Genomic DNA, 18,508 nt, shown 5'->3' with positions numbered 1-18,508 from the left:
GTGGAGATGGACGTGCTGTGGTGCCTATCGACATTGCAAAGCTAAGAAGGGCATTAATGTGATCAACGTCAGAGTGTCTCAACAATCTGAATAAATTGGTATGAAAAGGCAGCCAGAGGTCCCAGCAGGACTGGCAAATCGGTGAGCCGTTTCACATTATGCTCTCACATTACCTCATGGACCATGAAATAAAAAAACCTAACTTTGCTCAGTTTTAGATTTTGTTGAGGTGATTTCTTTATTTTTTGACCTTCATTGCTGTGCAGTCATGAAATTACATACTGCAGGGAGCCCAAGATTTTTGTTAATTTTATGTGACCAATGTATAGTCAAATAAGCTGTATTTGAAGAAAATGTAAGAGTTATGATGTATTTCAGACTCTTTATTATTCAGGTGCAATACACTACCATGTCTTGCTTTCTCTAGATCTAAAATGTCAGAAAATGTCAAGATTTCCCTATAGCACAACGCTGTTGTTTTAACTGCTTGAGATCTAGAGTGGTATAGAAGGTTTATCCCCTCAAGTCTAATCCATGATGCTTTCACACTTGTCCTGTAGCAGCCATTAATAATTCCTGAGGTGTCACACTGTCTTAGGGATTGAATGAATCATCAGAGGCTTTCACAATGTGAAGAAAGTCTTTGACCGTATATGGGTTGCATTATATACCAAGGGAGCTGCAGAAGCTCAAGGGAACTCAGTCTGAGAGCATCTATCTTTAGCACTTATCATATAATGTGAGACAGAGATGCTACATTCAGAGAAAAGCGCTATGTGCGCTCAACTTCATCAGTCATAAAGATTGGATGTGAAGTGTCATGTCAGATTGCAGTGATCAGGCTATATTTTTATACTGAAGAAACTTTTTTCATGTTTTCCACTAAAAATATCTGAACAACCCATACCGTACAGAAAAAAAAACTTACATTGAAAGTATAATTTATAGAAATAAATACTCAAATATAGTTATATAAAAAAAGCATCCAAAATACATATATTTGTTTTATATTAAGACGTGTGGTAATAAAAATAATCCCATAAATTAATTATATTTGGTATTTTTAATTTCTTTTAATTATGTAAATGTAAAAATGAAGCAGCAAATTAATGCAGCCTTTGTAAGCATAAGAGACTTTCATAAGAGACTTTCAAAATCATCATCAAAAAATCTTGTCTCATACGACCAAAATCTCATACGATCAAAACACTAATTAAGACAATTTGTAATACATTGTCCATTTAAAAGTCCTCAGCTATTGTGAATTTTAACAGATTCTGTTTTTCCCTTCTTACTCTAAAATAATATTACAGCAATCCCTAAAAAGGAAACAGGCAGTTCCTACAATGGCATTCCGTTTATCATCTCAATCTATTACATTCACAGAGTTCAACAAAGTTTGGCCATGTTCCCAATATGTGTGGTCACTAATAGAGACATGAAGAACTACATGGCATAGACCTTAACAACAGGAAGTGGAGGAGATAACATCAGCAGATGCTGTAACCCAAGCCTCCTATCACATTTATGTATGCCACACACAATGTTCTGCACACAAGACTGAACCAATGACCTAAACAGGAATACAGCACAAAACTGAAGCAGAGCTACAGAACACAGCTTTTTGCTCTTTTTTTTTTTTTTTTTTTTTTTTCTAGAAAAAGCAAACTAATGGTAGTGACCAAATGTGCTGAACAACATGAACTTTGGCTTGGGAGAACCCCATTTCTGTGAACTGTTTATTTTCTTTTCCCAAATACTGTTACATGAAGAGTGTCTGTTACTGCATGGTCGACATGCAGGATTCCTTCTCTAGTAATTATCTTGAGTGGATCAAGCTTCTGTTTGGAACAGGAGATGCAGCCTATTAGTCAGCCTGTGTTTAGCTTCTTCAACCATTACGTAGGTTGAAGAATACAGAATGGCAGGATTATGGGTTTTTAATGGCTTGTGAAGCACTCTTTGAGGTTTTGTTTTTAATTATTTTTTTATTTTTTGCATCTAAATGTGATCTCCTTAAATGGTCTCCTACTGCATAGTGTTGATGATTTGTTTATGTACAGCAAGTGCATTTTTATGGGGGTCATGCCATAAAGAACATTTTCCTTGATTTCCTTGACGTTTCAGAGCTCAAAACATCCTCCCTAGAGCAAAAAGAGGATTTATAGAAACCAAGCCACACACACACACACTAAAACTTCTGATAAAGCTTTGTGACTTTACACATTTTAAAGCAACTGCATGTAGTTTTGTGACTTTGGAGCCCCCTACTGTTAAGTAAGTGAAATTCACTGTCATAATTACAACTGTGCATTTGTTGCTGCTGTAAAGCAATCCGCCGTTCCCTTTCATAGGTTCACTTCAATGCTGCAACAGCAGTCTCTATGGGAACACCTTCGGTGTGATGAATGTCTGAAGCCCTTATACCATCACACCAATTCATTGGCCAATAGCGCTTTAGCACCGCTCCGCGCATACATCACGTATGCTCATGTCAGCATGCTGCGCGCTATTTCATCTAATTTAATTACCTCAGGAAGCGAATTATCTAATCCCCCTATCAAAGCGTCCTCACATATTTTCCTCAACAAACTTTTACTTCTCATAAACGTACACTACTAACCACAGGAAATACATACAGCATAATTACATCGAGCTGTGTGACAGGTTCATCACAGGAGAAGACAATCATGACAGGTGCATGCTATGTTTGGGCTTACATGCTCAAGCAGCATTCAACGACCTTTCTATTGTCTACACTGTAATAATCTGTGGCTACTATTATTAGTGCACTCGAGGCTTGCGGCCTTCCCTAAGAAGGACGCCACACGTCTAACCCCCGTCTAAACGTCTAAACTTTTATTTTTGTCAGCTCCGCTGTTGCATTGAGCTGGAACTTTTGCATGAATATGGGCAACCTATAAGTGTGTTTGCCTCTCTGTCAGCTGTTTTGCCACTTGTTGCGTTTTGGACTAATTTTGACCATTCTCCATGCCTTAGCTTTTCGGCGATCGAGAGGATAGCCCTAAGCAGGGTATATGTCAACATCCAAGCTCCCACTTCTGTGGTTGGCATTGGCTTGCCTGATTTCACATCTATTTCCCATTTCAGAGGTTTTTCCCACAACTCTGGTGTTTCGGGGCCTCATGAAGGAGGATCAGAGTTTGTCGTGTGGTTACACCATCCAGCTTCTATGGTGACTACCCATTTTGGAAGTAAAAGGAGTAATCAGTAATCAGTAATTTGATTACATTTTCAGAGTAACTTGCCCAACAATGTTTGTGACCATTGATCTAGGTTGTGTACTAAAATCTGCATCCATATCATCAAGAGACACAGGAAGTTCCTCAGGCTTGCTTTTGGAATAAAGCTTGCCAATACTGTATTTTTTCTTTTTGAACTGGCCTTGAACGCAAGGTGAATGTACACATCTCTGGCCCTGTTGTTGCTCCAGGGTGTCTGAGTTTCGAGTCACCTTAATGATTGGCTGGTATTAGCTTAATCACATAAGCTGTTTGGAGACAAACAATTCTTACCCCAATTGAGTGGTTGTCACATTTAGGTCAGAATGGCAAGACGGCTGTGGTCTTATACCGGATTTGTACAGGGAGGTTCACGTTCTCGCCCCCTGTGCAGGTTGGTGAGATGAATTCTTATTTGGGAGCAGACCAAGTTTCCTGTCAGTCAGATCAGTCTATGTTCAAGGTCACCTGAACTCATTTGGACATTTGGAGGCCGGAGAATGGAGATTGCACCCTCAGGTGGTGAGTCTCATTTGGCAGTGGTCCGGCCAAGCAGAAGTAAACTTGTTTGCTTGTTTTGCCCACTCTGGTTTTTCCCTGTCTCCTCTGTCACCTCTGGTATGGACGCTCTGGCCCTAGAGTAGACCAGGACCAGTCTTTATGCCTTCCCACCGATACGTTTGTTCCCAGTGACTCAGAGTACGAATGGACAGAGTGGAATGTCTGCCGTTGGTGGCCCCATTCTGGCCCACTCAAACATGGTTCTCAGAATTAGTCAGTCTGTTAGCCGGCCCCTCAGACACGACCTGCTGACTCAGTCTCTCTGCTTTTTAAATTGAAGAAAGTTTATATTTATATATATATATATATATATATATATATATATATATATACGTGTTTTGTTGACAAAATGATGTTTTCTCTGTTCTTTAAACACTCAAAACACTTAAACATTCAGCTCTTCTATATGTAAATGTACAGTATATAAAATTCACAGTGTTTCTGGAAGACAAATGCATTCCTTTGTGTTTACCTCTCTGCACCTTAATGCGATTAGCATTACTTTTTTTGGTATTGAGTGGATGACTCATGAGTATTATCCTTCACTTTTAAAATTATTTTTTATTCCTTTAGTTCCCTGGATACCTGTTAACATAAATAAATAAAATGCTTGCTGTTTTTCTTTGACACGATACATTTTTGATTTTTCTTGTACATACACTGCATGTAATGTCAGGTATTGGTTATGCTATTGATTTCTTGTGAACCTCACTCCACAGAATAATGATGGGATCTGGAATCAACCTTTATAAATTTCTGTGCAACAATTTATTGCACACATTAGAATGAAAGAGAAATGAGAACAAACTGAAAGGGAGACTTTGGAATAAAAACACTCACATGCAGATAAAATTAATATAAAACATTAGAGAAAGATTAACTTGAGTATTTTTGTAACCATCATGCACTAAATTGTAATTTTGATGCTATCTTTCAACTTGAGCGAAACCTCTCAAAATCCATACACAGGTCCAAAAACAACAACTGCTGTTGCCCTAAAAGACCCAACAAGACAAGACAAATGGCATTAAGGTATGTATAAGAATATAGTACATGTAAGGGAAAAGGTAAATTTAGCTCAAAGTGAATCATTTAAGATTTAATAGGGAATTTGGACAGAATCACTGTTTTACGGCTGATCACTGAGTCGGTCAGGGATTCACTGAACTTTGAATTTTGGATATTAATATCCATGAAGAGTTGATGTTGTATGGCTACAACTCTGCATGGATATTAATATCCAGAATAGTGTGAAAACGATTTATTAGCAAGTAACATGATCGTCAGTTTAAGGCATTAACTTGTAAGCACAAAACACAAGATACTTCTCTTTTCAATATAAATAAGGCTTTTTTGGATAAATCTAAGAGATATAAACTAATCTTACACATAAACATGCACAATCATGCATTCACACCAGTTGCAGAAAGAAATAAGGGAGGAAAGAATGAGTGTAGAAGAGTGTAAATGTGAAATCCCAAGTTTATAGCAATATATGCAATAGTATAGACCTGAACAACCATCAATCATCTAATTAACCCTTGCACTGAGTCTCTCAATGAGGCTATAACCTTCATATTAAATGCACCAGTTCAGCTAGAATCTGGAGGTTGTATGTGCATTGCCTTTGTGTTAAGGGATTCACTTTTGTTGTCGTCATTGCAGAAAAAGGTTACCCAAAGTTGCTAAATGTTGGCTGGAATTTCAGTGGTTGTTCTCTGTGAAGTCTTGGGCATTGGCTGAAGTTGTGGAGTTGTGGGCTGGTTGAATTTTCAGACGGGCACTCAAGGTCAGACTCGGAGACACAGCGTTGCGGCAAAACTTAACTCAGAACACAAAACTCTCAATGGAAAAGAAAAGAAATTAAAGTAGAAGCCAGCAAGAAGAGTGACGAGATTAGATGGCATTTCTCCTCATAGTTTTAGAGGGGCAGCTAGTGTGTAAGCCAGAGCATGCTCAAAGAGCGCTAAAAAGCAGTGTCAAAACATGGTGGCGAAAAGGCAAGAAAAAGCATAATTTGATTGTCCTGAGTATTTAAACATGGCTGTTGGACACATCCCAAATGGTGTCTTGACCAATAAGACATTGTCTTAGCTCAGAGTGTTGCTATGTTTCTCCTCCCAATACATAAATTAACGTTATCTTATCAGTCACATGATCCGAATTTTCCCGCTCTTGCAGAGTATAATTTGAACATGATTTCTATAACAAGAATATGATACATTTGACAAGGAATTGATTGGAAGAAACGTTTCAAGCAAGAAGATTCAAACACACACATACTAAACATGAATATGAACCCTTAAGCTACAGTATTCAATAGCTATTAAAAATAAATACACAATGAGTGATTAGAACATTATAGACAAATGTGTGGGTTACATACATGCTATGAAGTTATGCAATGGACTGATTCAAGTTCTTTTAAGATGATTTTAGATGCATCTACATGTGTAGAATACAGTCTCTCTGTCATTCTCTGCACGTGAGGGTGTGCTTTGTGAGGAACAAAAAGGTCAAAAGGTCTAGAAGGAGCTTGGTCTTTGTCCTGGGTGGGGCAAACCAGTCCAAGGATGTATGTAGCTCATGATTTCTATCGTGGATTTACATGTGATGGTCAGGCTGTGCATCTCTTTGACCATCAATCTTGGTTACTTGTCCCAAAAATTGACAATGTCCTTCCTGTGTCGGGATTATCAATAAGTGTTCTTTTGTGTTAATGTTGCAAGCTGTCAAACTGTGGGGTGGTTAGTAAAGCTTGCTTCAGACTGGCTGGCACTAGGATCTGGACAGATTTATGATGTTTTCTTGTTATCCTGGGCCTCTCTGTGGAATATGGCTCTTTAGGTTGTATAACACCAATCTGATCAAATCTTAAATTGTCTGATTCACTCTAATACACTACATACACGAAATCCTCTAACAATCTTAAGAAATATTTGTAAGCTTTATAATGGCCACACAAAATGATAGATCTATCAATCCAAAAGAGATTACTTTGTCTTCATGGAAATATTTAAATGTACTTTTGGAGGGAGCACAATGTGCTCTTAGAAGTCTTATTTTATAAAAAATAAATAAATAAATAAATAATTCCTGTAATGAATCATTTAAGATGACCAATTTCCCTTCAGGTTCATGTTATAATAGGCGAGAAAATTCTTAATAAATATAATATAGTTTTGTCATTCACATATGTGCTTGGGAAAGCATGATTCAAGTGGTCTGGCTGTACACAGTTATCAAGTTCTATTATTTAACCTCCCACTCACATCTGACATCTGAGACATCATATAAAATGGCTTTTATCTCTTACAGATAATAATGTCAACAATGAAACAGACTCTTTAGTGTTGTATCTTCTTACACTACAGTCCATTAGTATTTAGTCAAAGGAACATTGTGCTGTTGTAAACTTAGTGAACTGTTATGCCCCAGAAACACTGAAAATGAAAAATTGCAATCTCATATTTTTGTACTAAGAGGTTCTGTTATTCTAATTTTCTAACATATTTGGCTTAAGTAAAACACAAATGCCTGTTATTAATGTATTTTAAGTATTGTTTTATTTACCTTTTTGTGTTGAAGCACTTGAAGGTGGTAATGAAGGGATTTCTTCTGGCTTTCAGAAACACATGCTCTTGCTCAGCAGAGCACCAGAGCAACATCGATGAGCACATATTGGCTACAGCAACTCGGCCAATCACTGAGGACCTCCCAAAGAGCCTTGATGACATTTTGTCTGGTAAACAAGGCCTTTGAGCTTTTAACCCACCACAAAACATCTCTCGAGGTGTTGTTTTCCCAAACGCTCAATTTTCAGCCAGGCCATCTTATCAGTCTTCAACGGGAACTGTGTCATGTTTTGGAAGTCGAACTGATTGAGTCAGTGTGTTCAGTAAATGAAATTATCATAGATTTTCCAATACTCATCTTCTGCATGGAGGGATGGAGAGCTTGAATATCAAAAGTCCTCAGCTATTAGGCTTCAGTTCAAGGGTGGGAACCCAGGGAGAAGCCGAACTGCTAACATAATCTACATGCATAGAAGCACAGCAGAGGTTAATTGTCATTTCCTCCTGAGGATGTTTACCAATAACTTTAGTGTTTTCTTTTTCCATCTGGTCATTCAAGCTGTTTTCCAGGATTTTGCAGTTTAATGGAAAAGCTAAGTGTGAACGTCATCATCTTCTTTCAGTTTCAAAGAATTCTTTTTACTCTGATGTTTTAGCCAAATGTTTAAAGTAACAAAGTATTAAATATTATAGCAAACAGATGACACTCTCCATTTGTTTTAGCATCACCTTGGTCAAAAAGATCCTCACTAAAGATATCCTAGAGGTAGAATTATACAACACTTATAAAGTATTTATACGGTAACCACATGTCTGGTGAAGTGCAGCAAGTGCTTTGCACATCCTACAATAATTATGAACACCATCCTGATGCATAACACTCACAATGCATTTTGCACATGCATAATTCCAGTGGGATTGGAGAAAGCTAATGTAGATTGCTAAAGTGAAGCGAGTAAATCATTCAGAAATTGGTCCAATGACAAAAACAAGGTTCAAACACATATTGAAGCCATATACAAACTGCAGCCACAGATCTGGACTGCATCCAGTGCTTTGAAGCAAAATAAGGATATATTACAGAGTTGGACTTTTTGAAATGCAAGCTTTCCTGAGTTTGAAAGGAGGTCTGCAGATGTGCCGATTAGCTCTCATGAAAACCAAAGGGAATCGCTCCAGTGAGAACTTGACAACAGCTTCAATCAACATGCATTTTGATTCTGAGTGAGGCTTAAGCGTAAGAACTAAATATACCTTAACTAGCACATGTGTAGAGTAAAATATAAGGGTATTGTGGCACAATATGTAAATAACCCCTTATTATAGACACTTAGGTAGTGGTTCTCAACAAAGAAGCTGGTGGCTACTAGAAAGCCTTGGTAAACCACTAAGCTGGCTGAAGGATGGACTACCAAGTATTTCAAAGCCATTTTAAAATTACCCTTCAAAATAATTTGAAATTAATTTAAAGATGATGATAATCTTTCATGAGGATGAATCTGTTCTTGCAGATAGTTCTTAAATTACAGTACAGTTTTTCCAGGTCATTAATGGGGCCATGAACTGACCAAAACCTAAATCCTCTTGATTTTTGACATATAAGAGGTAATTGTACTATAAAAACATACTGTAAGTTTTAGCACTCAAAACTTTGTAAGTCTAAAAACAGCTTATTTTGAAGGCAGTCTGCCAAAACAGCAGCTTTTGGAATGTTCTACTCTATGATGTAATAGTGTAGATAAATACCACCACAGCAGAAGAAGATCAATGCCTCCTTTGACATTACTGCCTGTTTAGCCCTGCCCACTGATTTGCTCACGTATTGTTTATGAGAGAGGCAGACGCACAGGTCTACACAGAAAACAAATGATAAGGATGGCTCTGAAGACAACAAAATGCTGTGCAGTGCCAAGTTGTGGAAAAACCTTCCTTCTGATCCCAACGTTAGGAAAGAGTGAATGAACTTTATTTTTAATGAAGATCCAGACTGTGTCAGTAAGAACTCTGTCCTTTGCTCTCAGATTTGTTTACAAACAAGACACAAATTAATGAGAGATTTTCAAAAAGACTGACACTAAAAGACAACGCTGTGCCCACTGCTCCGGGTGTGTGTTTATGGTGTGTGTGTTCACTACTGTGTGCACTTGGATTTGCTACATGCAGAGCACAAATACTTGGTCACCATACTTCAATTTCACATTCAATTTCAAAACTCCCCATTTTCTTATAATTTACTCCCTGTCCACTCTTGACCTCAATGCAGAAATGTGGTTGTGTTTATTTAAAGGCTGAAAATCACTACCTTAAGACTTTTAGAAGACTTTTTTTGTTGTTGTTATTATTTCACATGAATATTGTATAAGCTGTACTAATAATATAGCATTTATTTAACCAAAGAAATGATAATCTGGTTTTCTTTGGCATGTGTGTGTTTTGCAGTGATTTTCTGCTTCATGAATTCAATTAATGAATTTGTTCCCTTCTGTCTGAAAGCCTCATTAAAGTAGTACACAATCCGTTCTGCTGATGTGTTCAATAGACTCTTTAGTCAGGGCACACCAGTCTTATAGTTGTGCTTAAAAATCAAAGAGCTGTTAAATTCAAAAAAATAAATATTTCATTTTGTCTTTGTTAAAAAATAATAATAATAATAATAATAATAATAATAATCCTACAAATACATGGATCCCGGCACTTTGAAAAAAATGTTTCTTTCATTTTGTCTTTGTTAAAACAAGAAAGCTAAAAATATCATATGGTGAAAAAATAAAGCAAACAACAAACAATTTAAACATTGAGAAAAAGCGAAAAATCACAAAAAGACAAATAAAACTATAACAAAATTGAAAAAAAAAAAGAAAATCTACATCCATTACAAACACTATGGCCCAATAATTTAAGAAAATAGTGTCTCTAAAACGTTCATATTGCTTTGTACCTTCATCAGTGCCCTTTAGAGAGTTCAGCAATACAGTGCTGTGAAGTCTTCACAGCGGCCAGAAGGGGACGCCCTCCTCCGGGCTCTGCGCTCACCTCCACAAGGAGGTCATGAGGTTGCCAGCGAATTGGCTGGCATCTTTGAGGAGAGAGAGTCCCGTTATTAGCTTGTTAAATCCTCAGCACAATGTCCTTTTGTGTTCTTTTGGCAGTAGAGAAAAAAAATACAAGGTATAGTTACTATTCCTCATGATCATGGAGTATTCACCATTGTTGCATTTAGCATTATTACTTTCTAAGATATTATTACTATTACTATCACCATCACGGATACACAGTGTGCATCGTGTGTCATGTGCGTGTGTGTGTGTGTGTGTGTGTGCGTGAACGTGTAAGTCAAGTGTTCAGTGCTCAGAGCTTGTTTTCTCAAAAGAGAAGCTAGGCAGAGTCAATAGCTTGGAATTCGGGATGCCTTCTTGGGGCAGCCCATCTCCTCCTCCACCCAAATCAAATGAGTCCTTGGAGTCACTAGAGGGAGCGCGCCTCCTCAGGCAAGTGTCCCGACTTGGCAGCGGGGGTGGCACCATCCCCAGAGCAGGGTGAAAGCATCCCGGAAGCTCCGAACCTTCGGGCGGATCCACAGAGATGCACGGCGGACTCATCTTCTTCTTACGGCCGCGTGGAGAGGACTGCTGCTGGAGGCTGTCGCCTCGCGACACAAAGCCAGACGAGATCGAACTGCGCTGGGGACTGCTTTCCATGGATGAGCACACCTCAATGGAGTGCCGACGTGGGTCATCAAGCCAGGACAAGGGCCGTGGTAACAGCAGAGCTCGCTGGCCCTGAGTGTCCACGCTGTGGTACTTCTTAAGCTGACGTCTTGCACCTTGATCTCCTGTCCCTTCCCCGATCCCATCGTCACTCCTCCCTGCGAGCCCCGCCCGGATAATCCGGGATACCTCCTGATCCACAGTGTCCAGTTCCTCCTGCTTCCTGACAGCCAGTGATGGGAGGGGTGGAGAGCAGGAACGTTTGGAGAACACGTTGTATTGGTCGTAGGGGTTGTGCTGTGTGTGGACGCTAGGTCGCGATGGTTTCGGGGAAGCGCCTGGTGTGGCAGGGACCAGAAAGAGGGAAGGCTGGTGCTGCTGCTGCTGAGGTGGAAGGTTGACATGGGGGTCCGACAGTTCCCTAAGCCCCAGGGGACCCTCGTTTTCCCCTCCCTCTGTGTATAGAGTCTCCTGAGAGTCAGCACTCACTGCCACCTGAAGAGAGCAGGGACGGGAGGAAGTGAGGGGAAGGTAAGGGGTAACATTAGGGATTAGAACATGAACAGGTGAGAGGGAGATTGGTTAGTATGAGATGTTAGGGATGTAGAAGCTAGTGGAAGGGGACGGGAGCCGTGGAGTTAGAGTGGAGTTCACCATTAGCATTGCACTCCACAAGCTCTCTGCTTCAAAGGATCAGAGGTGAAATTAGAAAAATAGAGAGACTGCCTCAGGGCATCTGTTTTGAATGTATTCGTAGCCCCAATCAGAGGTAGCCAACATTTAGAATCTGATGTTGGTGTTCTTCTTTTTTGAAAGTTTGTATCAAACTTGAAAGTATCAAATGAAGTAACTCGCCACAAAACATACCAAAACATCCCGGCCACACGATAAACCTTTAGCTGACAAAAACAGTGCTTAAATTGTGCTACAAAGTTCAATAAAAGTTGCTTAATAGCAGTTACACATTCTAAAGTAACATTCTTAATTCAACAACCAGTTAACCACTAGTTGAAAACATTCTTAAGCTTTTCAGTCTCATGGGCGGTCCTAGGGATGGGCTTCCAGGGCTTATACCCCCATTTTGTTTTTGTTTTTTTTGTTTTTTATTGCTTTGTGTTTTAATGTCAGCTTTCTAGTTATCTGCTCTATAAATCAGACATAATGAAGAAACTAGAGGATCTATTGACTTTTTGGTGAGACTCTTTGTTGCAGCCTAGAATTAAACTGCTGGTTTTGTCTGGCCAGAGGAGAACGGTACACTATTTCGACATACTATTTCCCTGTTTAATACTGTAAAGCTGTAATGAAACAATCTGCATTGTAAAAAGCACTGTATAAATAATGGTGACTTGACTTGACTTGCACTTCATCCAGATGCAATAAGCATCAAGTATTTTACAAACAGAAGGGAATATACTTTTGTTAGTGTGACCATATTTTAGTTTTCAAATAAACGGACAATGGGGGGGTGGGGGTGGGTTGCTGGGGGTTGAAGTATCCCCCAAGTAGCATTTCAGTCAAATGTAATTTTTGTAATATTTCAAACCTGTAACCCACGGGAGAAAATCAACCTACCGCAGATTTGGCAACCCAACATGAGCTGCATCCGCAAATTGATAGGCACTCTCTGATGGGTGAAAATTATATTCAACATTAGAATGTTTGAGGTAACAGGCAGTAATGGTCAGAAATTGGAAGCGGGATTAAGAAAACAGTCCAGCACAGGGCTTTAATACAAAAATGCACACAATGAATGGCAATTATAGAAAGCAAAAGCCGAATCAAGGACATTTTAGGCAATTTAGAAATCCCGGCCGGACACATTTTTTTTAGGTCCAAAAAGAGGACATGTCCGGGGAAAAGAGAATATATGGTCACCTTAACCTTTGTACTCAAGCCTGACTGCTTGCTGCTCTTGGAAAACTCTTTTATAAAAGACCACGAATTTGAATGAATAAAAGACCAAATATTTTTTTCATATAAACAGTACACTAACTTTTGAACAATAACAAGTGAAAGTCATGATACTACTGGCAACCTGTACACAACTACAGAAAGCTTGAAGGGAGCATGCTTTTGGCATGCATAGAGATAAGACCGTTTTTTTTTTTTTTTTTTTTTTTTTTTTTTTTTTGCAATATATAAATATTTATTTCATGTAAATGATACCTTACTTTAAAGTTTATAATTTTCTAACAAATTATGATTCATATGTATCCTCAGAGGTCTGGGCAAAGCACGAATATCTCCTGACCCTAGAACCGCCCCTGGTCCTTCTCATTGCCTTCACTGATAGGAAATGTATACTGTGTGCACTCATCAAAATCGGAAAGCTTACAGGCTACTGGAGAAATTAGCAAATAAATATTTGTCTTCCTTTTGCTCTATATCTTTGTCTCCTCTTTGACATTGACACAATGCCTGAGTAGCAGTACTGCACATGCTACTGCTGTTGGTAAAGTCACGTAGGTGAAAACTTACAATATCAATTGCACTTTCAGAAAAAAGTTTGTAATAGATGTACGGTTTTAACTAGGGCAGAGAAACATTTACCCTAGGGCAAAACTACAGGCACTGTTTGGCAGACTGCACTCTGAGCCACTGGGCTACTGCAATGGACCACAAGACCCACGTCTCTTCCTGGGGTCTACTTCTCTCAGAATTCTACCTAAAACTGTCGCTTTCTTTGAATCAAGGGAGTCCGAGAGAGGCACCGGCCCAGCAGGAGAGAGGTGGGTGGGTGTTTTGGGAGGGGCTAAAGATCACGAGGAACCATTTCATATTTGGAAAGTTAGCTGACATTGTATAAGAGGCTTAGCCATAAGCCTCCCTGTTCTATGTTAAAACTTGTATGATTGAAGCTATGCTGCCCCCTGGTGGCAGGAAGTTGATTTTACATTTGCATGACAAACGATTGACTAAATGGCATGTAAGGGAAACCAAAATATGTATTATTTAATGAACGTATCGTTGTTGTTAATAATATTTTTACAGACATGCTATTTTGTAAGTTAATGTTAAAAACAAACAGCTAAAGTAATACTGTTTGAATACATATTTTTGTAACATTATCATATATAAATAACTACCATCTGCGTTTACATTTCATTTAGAAAGAATTCAATATAATTATTGCAGATCTTAAGAATATCTTTTTTATAAATGCAACTCAGTTAAGTGTATGAGATGTCAGTCCACTAATTTCATTCCTCGAGATCTTTACCCTGCACTTTTGGTCTTTACAGTAGCCATGGTGAAATGCATTGGGCTGGAGGAACAGGATTTAAGGGGTGGGGTAGGAGAAAGAGGGACAGAATTGGGGACGGAGTTCAAGGATCTGTGGCGCTGGAGGCCAGCTGAACCAAGCAGCCCATTCCAGCTCTCTCAGAAACAGGAGTATCTGTGCCTCAGAAGCAGCTCGGGGTCAGGCTTGGGTTGTATCATGCTGAGCTGCTCGGAGTGAGTCACATTAGAGGGTACGCAGGCCAAAAAGCAGCAGAAAAAAAGGAGAGAATGCAGGAAGGATTTAGAGAAGAAATATACTAGCCAGAGGAAGAAATAAACAGTGCAGAGGTGTCAGACTTCATACCACTCACATTCCCATACTGTAAGTCTCCAATCACAATCCATAGACAAGGAATAATATGCATTATGAAAGAAAACAAGCAGAGAAAAGAACTGCTCTGTTACAAAACCTAGTCAGCTGCCTACAGAGGCAATAGAGTCATATGTTGCTCCTGATACCAAGGTTATTCAACTTGCTTTTCCAACATGCTTAAAATACTCACTTCAGCCAGATTCTAAAGTTGCATTCCTAATGCAAATGTACTATACAGTGTTTCACATATTCTCACACAACATAACCATTTACTGGTCTTTTAGTAGAAGAAGGGACATTTCAAATGCACATCATATGCTGCAGCTATAGCCTTTTAGTAGAAAAAGGGACATTTCAAATGCACATCATATGCTGCAGCTATAGCTTCAGCAGTTTAATCCATTTGCTTACCACTGAGTGCAAAGTGTCTACTTGTGCTCTATGCCTTGCCAATGCAAGAATTTTTTACAAGTATTGCGTAACAGGCAAAGTAACTAATGCCTTAATTCATGCATTCAATTTAGTAAAAGAGACAGTAAAGACAATATAATGTTACAAAAGATTTCTATTTCATATAAATGCTGTTCTTTTGAGCTTTCCATTCAACAAAGAATCCTGAAAAATGTATAATTTTAACAGAAATAATAAGAAGCGAAATGTTTCTTAAGCACCAAATTAGCACACAAAGGTTTCTGAAGTATCATGTGCCACTGAAGATTGGAATAATGGCTGCTGAAAATTCAGATTTGCCGTAACAGTAATGAATTTCATTTTCAAATATATTCAAATTGAAAACTGTTATTAGGGGTGGGCGATATGACCAAAATCTTATATCACGACATGAGTAATTTTATATCATATCACTATAAAAATACACATCACAATATAGTTATTTTTGCTTTAATAAGGTTTTTATGATATAAGTTTTTGATACCATAGAATTTTCATAATTCTTGTCACTACTGTCAATATCACAGAAAAAACTAATACATGCCTAAAAAAAGAAAGAAAGAGAAAAACTCAAGCTCACTGAAGATAAGTAACTAATTACAAACAACAGGACAAAAAAAAACTACAATAAATAAATGCTATACACACACACATACTATATATATATATATATATATATATATATATATATATATATATATATATTATTGTTATTAAAATGACAAAAGCGATTTCGTCAAGAGAAGTGAAAGATTTCCGCTCACTGTTGTTTGATTAAGATGAATGACAGACAGGATAAATAACAGGCAGCTTCCCATTTAAGAGCGAACATCCGGATGCAATATACTATTACACATGTATATTCTTTCTCAGCTGTTAACTTTCACTTAAGACCTGAATGACTGTGTTTACACGGATATTTGCAAAAATGGACATTTTGACACATACATGTGTGTATTTAACTATTCAACGCCTTTAAAGCGGCAAAAAATAACTCAGTGAAAATTCACATGCACGCGTCTCTCTGACAGTGAACGCATATAGCAAAATGTGTTCTCTTTCGCTACTGATTGCATTTTAAGGCTTAAAACCACTTGTTTTTAAACCACAATCCTTAAAAATGTGTGCAAGCGCAAGTTTTTGTGAGCACGCAGAACAGCAACGTCACATGATGGTGTAACCTACTGGTTTATTTGTGTCTACTGGTATACTGCCCACCCCTAACTCTTAATATAAATTGAAATAATATTCTACAATATTAATATTTTTGATCAAATAAATGCAGCCTTTTTGAGCATAATTAAAAAACAATTAATAAAATAAACATTACTGACCCCAAACTTTTGAACCTTTGTGTACTTTTTTGTGTGGCAGTTGAATATATATATATAAAAAATACTGCATGTATCGAGGCAGCTCAATAGGTTTTGGAACAGAGCTACTACTGTGTGCAATCAACAAAACCAGAGTGCATCAACATCATCAACATAGAAAATGACTCTGTAAGCAAAACACATGTCAAAGGAAGCAGTGAAAGGACTGAGAAGACTGAACCTGAGCTCACCTGTCTGCGTAGGGTTCGTGAGAGAGTGTGTGCCCGGCGAGGTGGGGGGATTCGTGGGATGCTCTCTGAATCTGATAAGCTATGCGGACTGATCGGTCTGAACAGATCAGTGGGCACAGTCAAGTGCAGTGTGGGTTCTTCTGTTTGAGACTGGATAGAGCCTGTAGACCCTGTGTGAGGAGACATTTTTCAATTATATTTCATATTAAAATCTGCATTTTAAAGGGGTCATAGGATGCCCATTTTCCACAAGTTGATATGATTCTTTATGGTCTTAATGAAAAGTCTGTAACATAGTTTGGTTACAATTTCTCAATGGTAATGTAAAACACACGTTTTTTACCATGTCAAAAACAGCTCTTTTCAGAGCATGTAGTTTTGTAGCATTTTCCTTTAAAATTTAATGAGCTATGCTGCACATTATTAGGAAAGGCAATTTGCAAAGATTCACTAAAAAAAACCTTACACACTTCTGTAGGTGAAGCTGGATCACGAATTATTCGCACGAACATAGACACATTTAAGTAGATCAGGGGCGCATTCTCTTCAAAAACAAACGTAATCCACTATGTCTTCAGCGGCTTAGATGTTGGGAGTAAATGACGACTGCTATGTTCATTATTACATCCAACAACAGAACACCTCAGTCGCTTAGGAGACATTCTTGTCTACATCTGCTCGGGTGGTGAAACAATGGCGGACTGATGACACTCACTCAGTGGGGTCTAAGGTAAGACGCCAGTCCAGTCTGTGCTGAAATGCTACTGTCAATCAAACCACAAAAAAAAAGAACAGATAAAATGACGTCACACAGACAGGCATCTGAGATCGGCTTGATTTGTGAAAGGGGTAAAGATTTGAGCAGATAAAAAAAAAAAAAAAAAACACTGGGTGGATTTTTATCATTTTAGGGTGGTTGTGTACACACTGCCAGCACACATTTCAGTTCAAACAACTTGTAAAAGGGCATGTAGCATCATATGACCCCTTTAAACAAATTCAGAAATAAATTGCAGTGCTCTACCTGTCTGAGCAAGTTGAGGTGAGGTTGTGTGGGTACTCTGGGTTGAGTTGGGCTGCAGAGGCAGGAACATGTAGCTGTCATTGGGCAGAGAATGCGTACGGCCCACTGAGGTCTTCTTCACATACAGTAAGTGCTCATCTGCTGGCTCGTCTGGCTGCAGGGGGTCTGGGGGATCTGCTGGAGCTGTGGTCTGAGGGGCATTAAAAGAGATGCAAGACAAGGTAAGAGCTGGTACTCGTGTTTGGAGCATCAGGGGCCCTTATGAACACATGGATGCACACGCACATACACTGTACCTAATACATAGAAGCTGGACTGGTTAGCATACAATGAAAGGCAAACATTACTGAGCACTAGACGTAGGGAGGAGACTGATCAAGAAACATGTTCTCAAATCATGTTGTGTAAATTCATATTCTTTTCATATCAATGTATACCGTTTTTTTTTTTTTTTTTTTGTAATTTCATTTTAGTGAATTGAATTCAGATTGAATCAGAAATACTCCGCTGGTTAATTTTGGTTTGTTAAATGAGTCTCAAGACCAAATTTATGATAAATTTTTGGTGTTTTTTTTGTCCTTTTTTGAAGTAACACTCTTTAGAATTTCTAAAATGTAAGTAATAAAGGTTTGGAATGACATGAAATTATTAATTACAGTAATAATTATAGTAATATTAAATAACAACTGGACTTTTTTACATGTATGGTGAATTTTTCCCTGAAATAACACTCATGCAAGTCCACATATTCTTACACACAGATTTCATTTGTTTTGTTAATATTTCT

At 38.3% G+C, this 18,508-nt stretch overlaps 1 protein-coding gene across 13 annotated transcripts in view; it reads right to left on the bottom strand.

Moving 5' to 3' along the window:
- Positions 1–10,042: 10,042 nt before the first annotated feature.
- LOC109045614 (voltage-dependent T-type calcium channel subunit alpha-1G-like) overlaps positions 10,043–18,508 on the bottom strand; it is a 199,965-nt gene continuing 191,499 nt past the window's right edge. For 12 of the 13 annotated variants that reach the window (XM_042735604.1, XM_042735603.1, XM_042735605.1 and 9 more), the window contains 3 exons: positions 17,722–17,911; positions 16,698–16,867; positions 10,043–11,580 (listed from right to left, as the gene is read on the bottom strand). In XM_042735604.1, coding sequence (XP_042591538.1) covers positions 10,720–11,580; positions 16,698–16,867; positions 17,722–17,911 — 1,221 coding nt within the window. In that variant the 3' untranslated portion in view covers positions 10,043–10,719. Of the gene's footprint in view, positions 14,536–16,697; positions 16,868–17,721; positions 17,912–18,508 lie in introns of all 13 variants that reach the window. The other variant, XM_042735613.1, reaches the window with a different exon arrangement.

The sequence above is a fragment of the Cyprinus carpio genome, chromosome B12 (genome assembly GCF_018340385.1).
Source record: "Cyprinus carpio isolate SPL01 chromosome B12, ASM1834038v1, whole genome shotgun sequence".
NCBI classification, from domain to species: domain Eukaryota; kingdom Metazoa; phylum Chordata; class Actinopteri; order Cypriniformes; family Cyprinidae; genus Cyprinus; species Cyprinus carpio.
The sequence above is the reverse complement of the archived record's forward strand: the minus strand, read 5'-3'. Positions and strand labels throughout refer to the sequence as shown.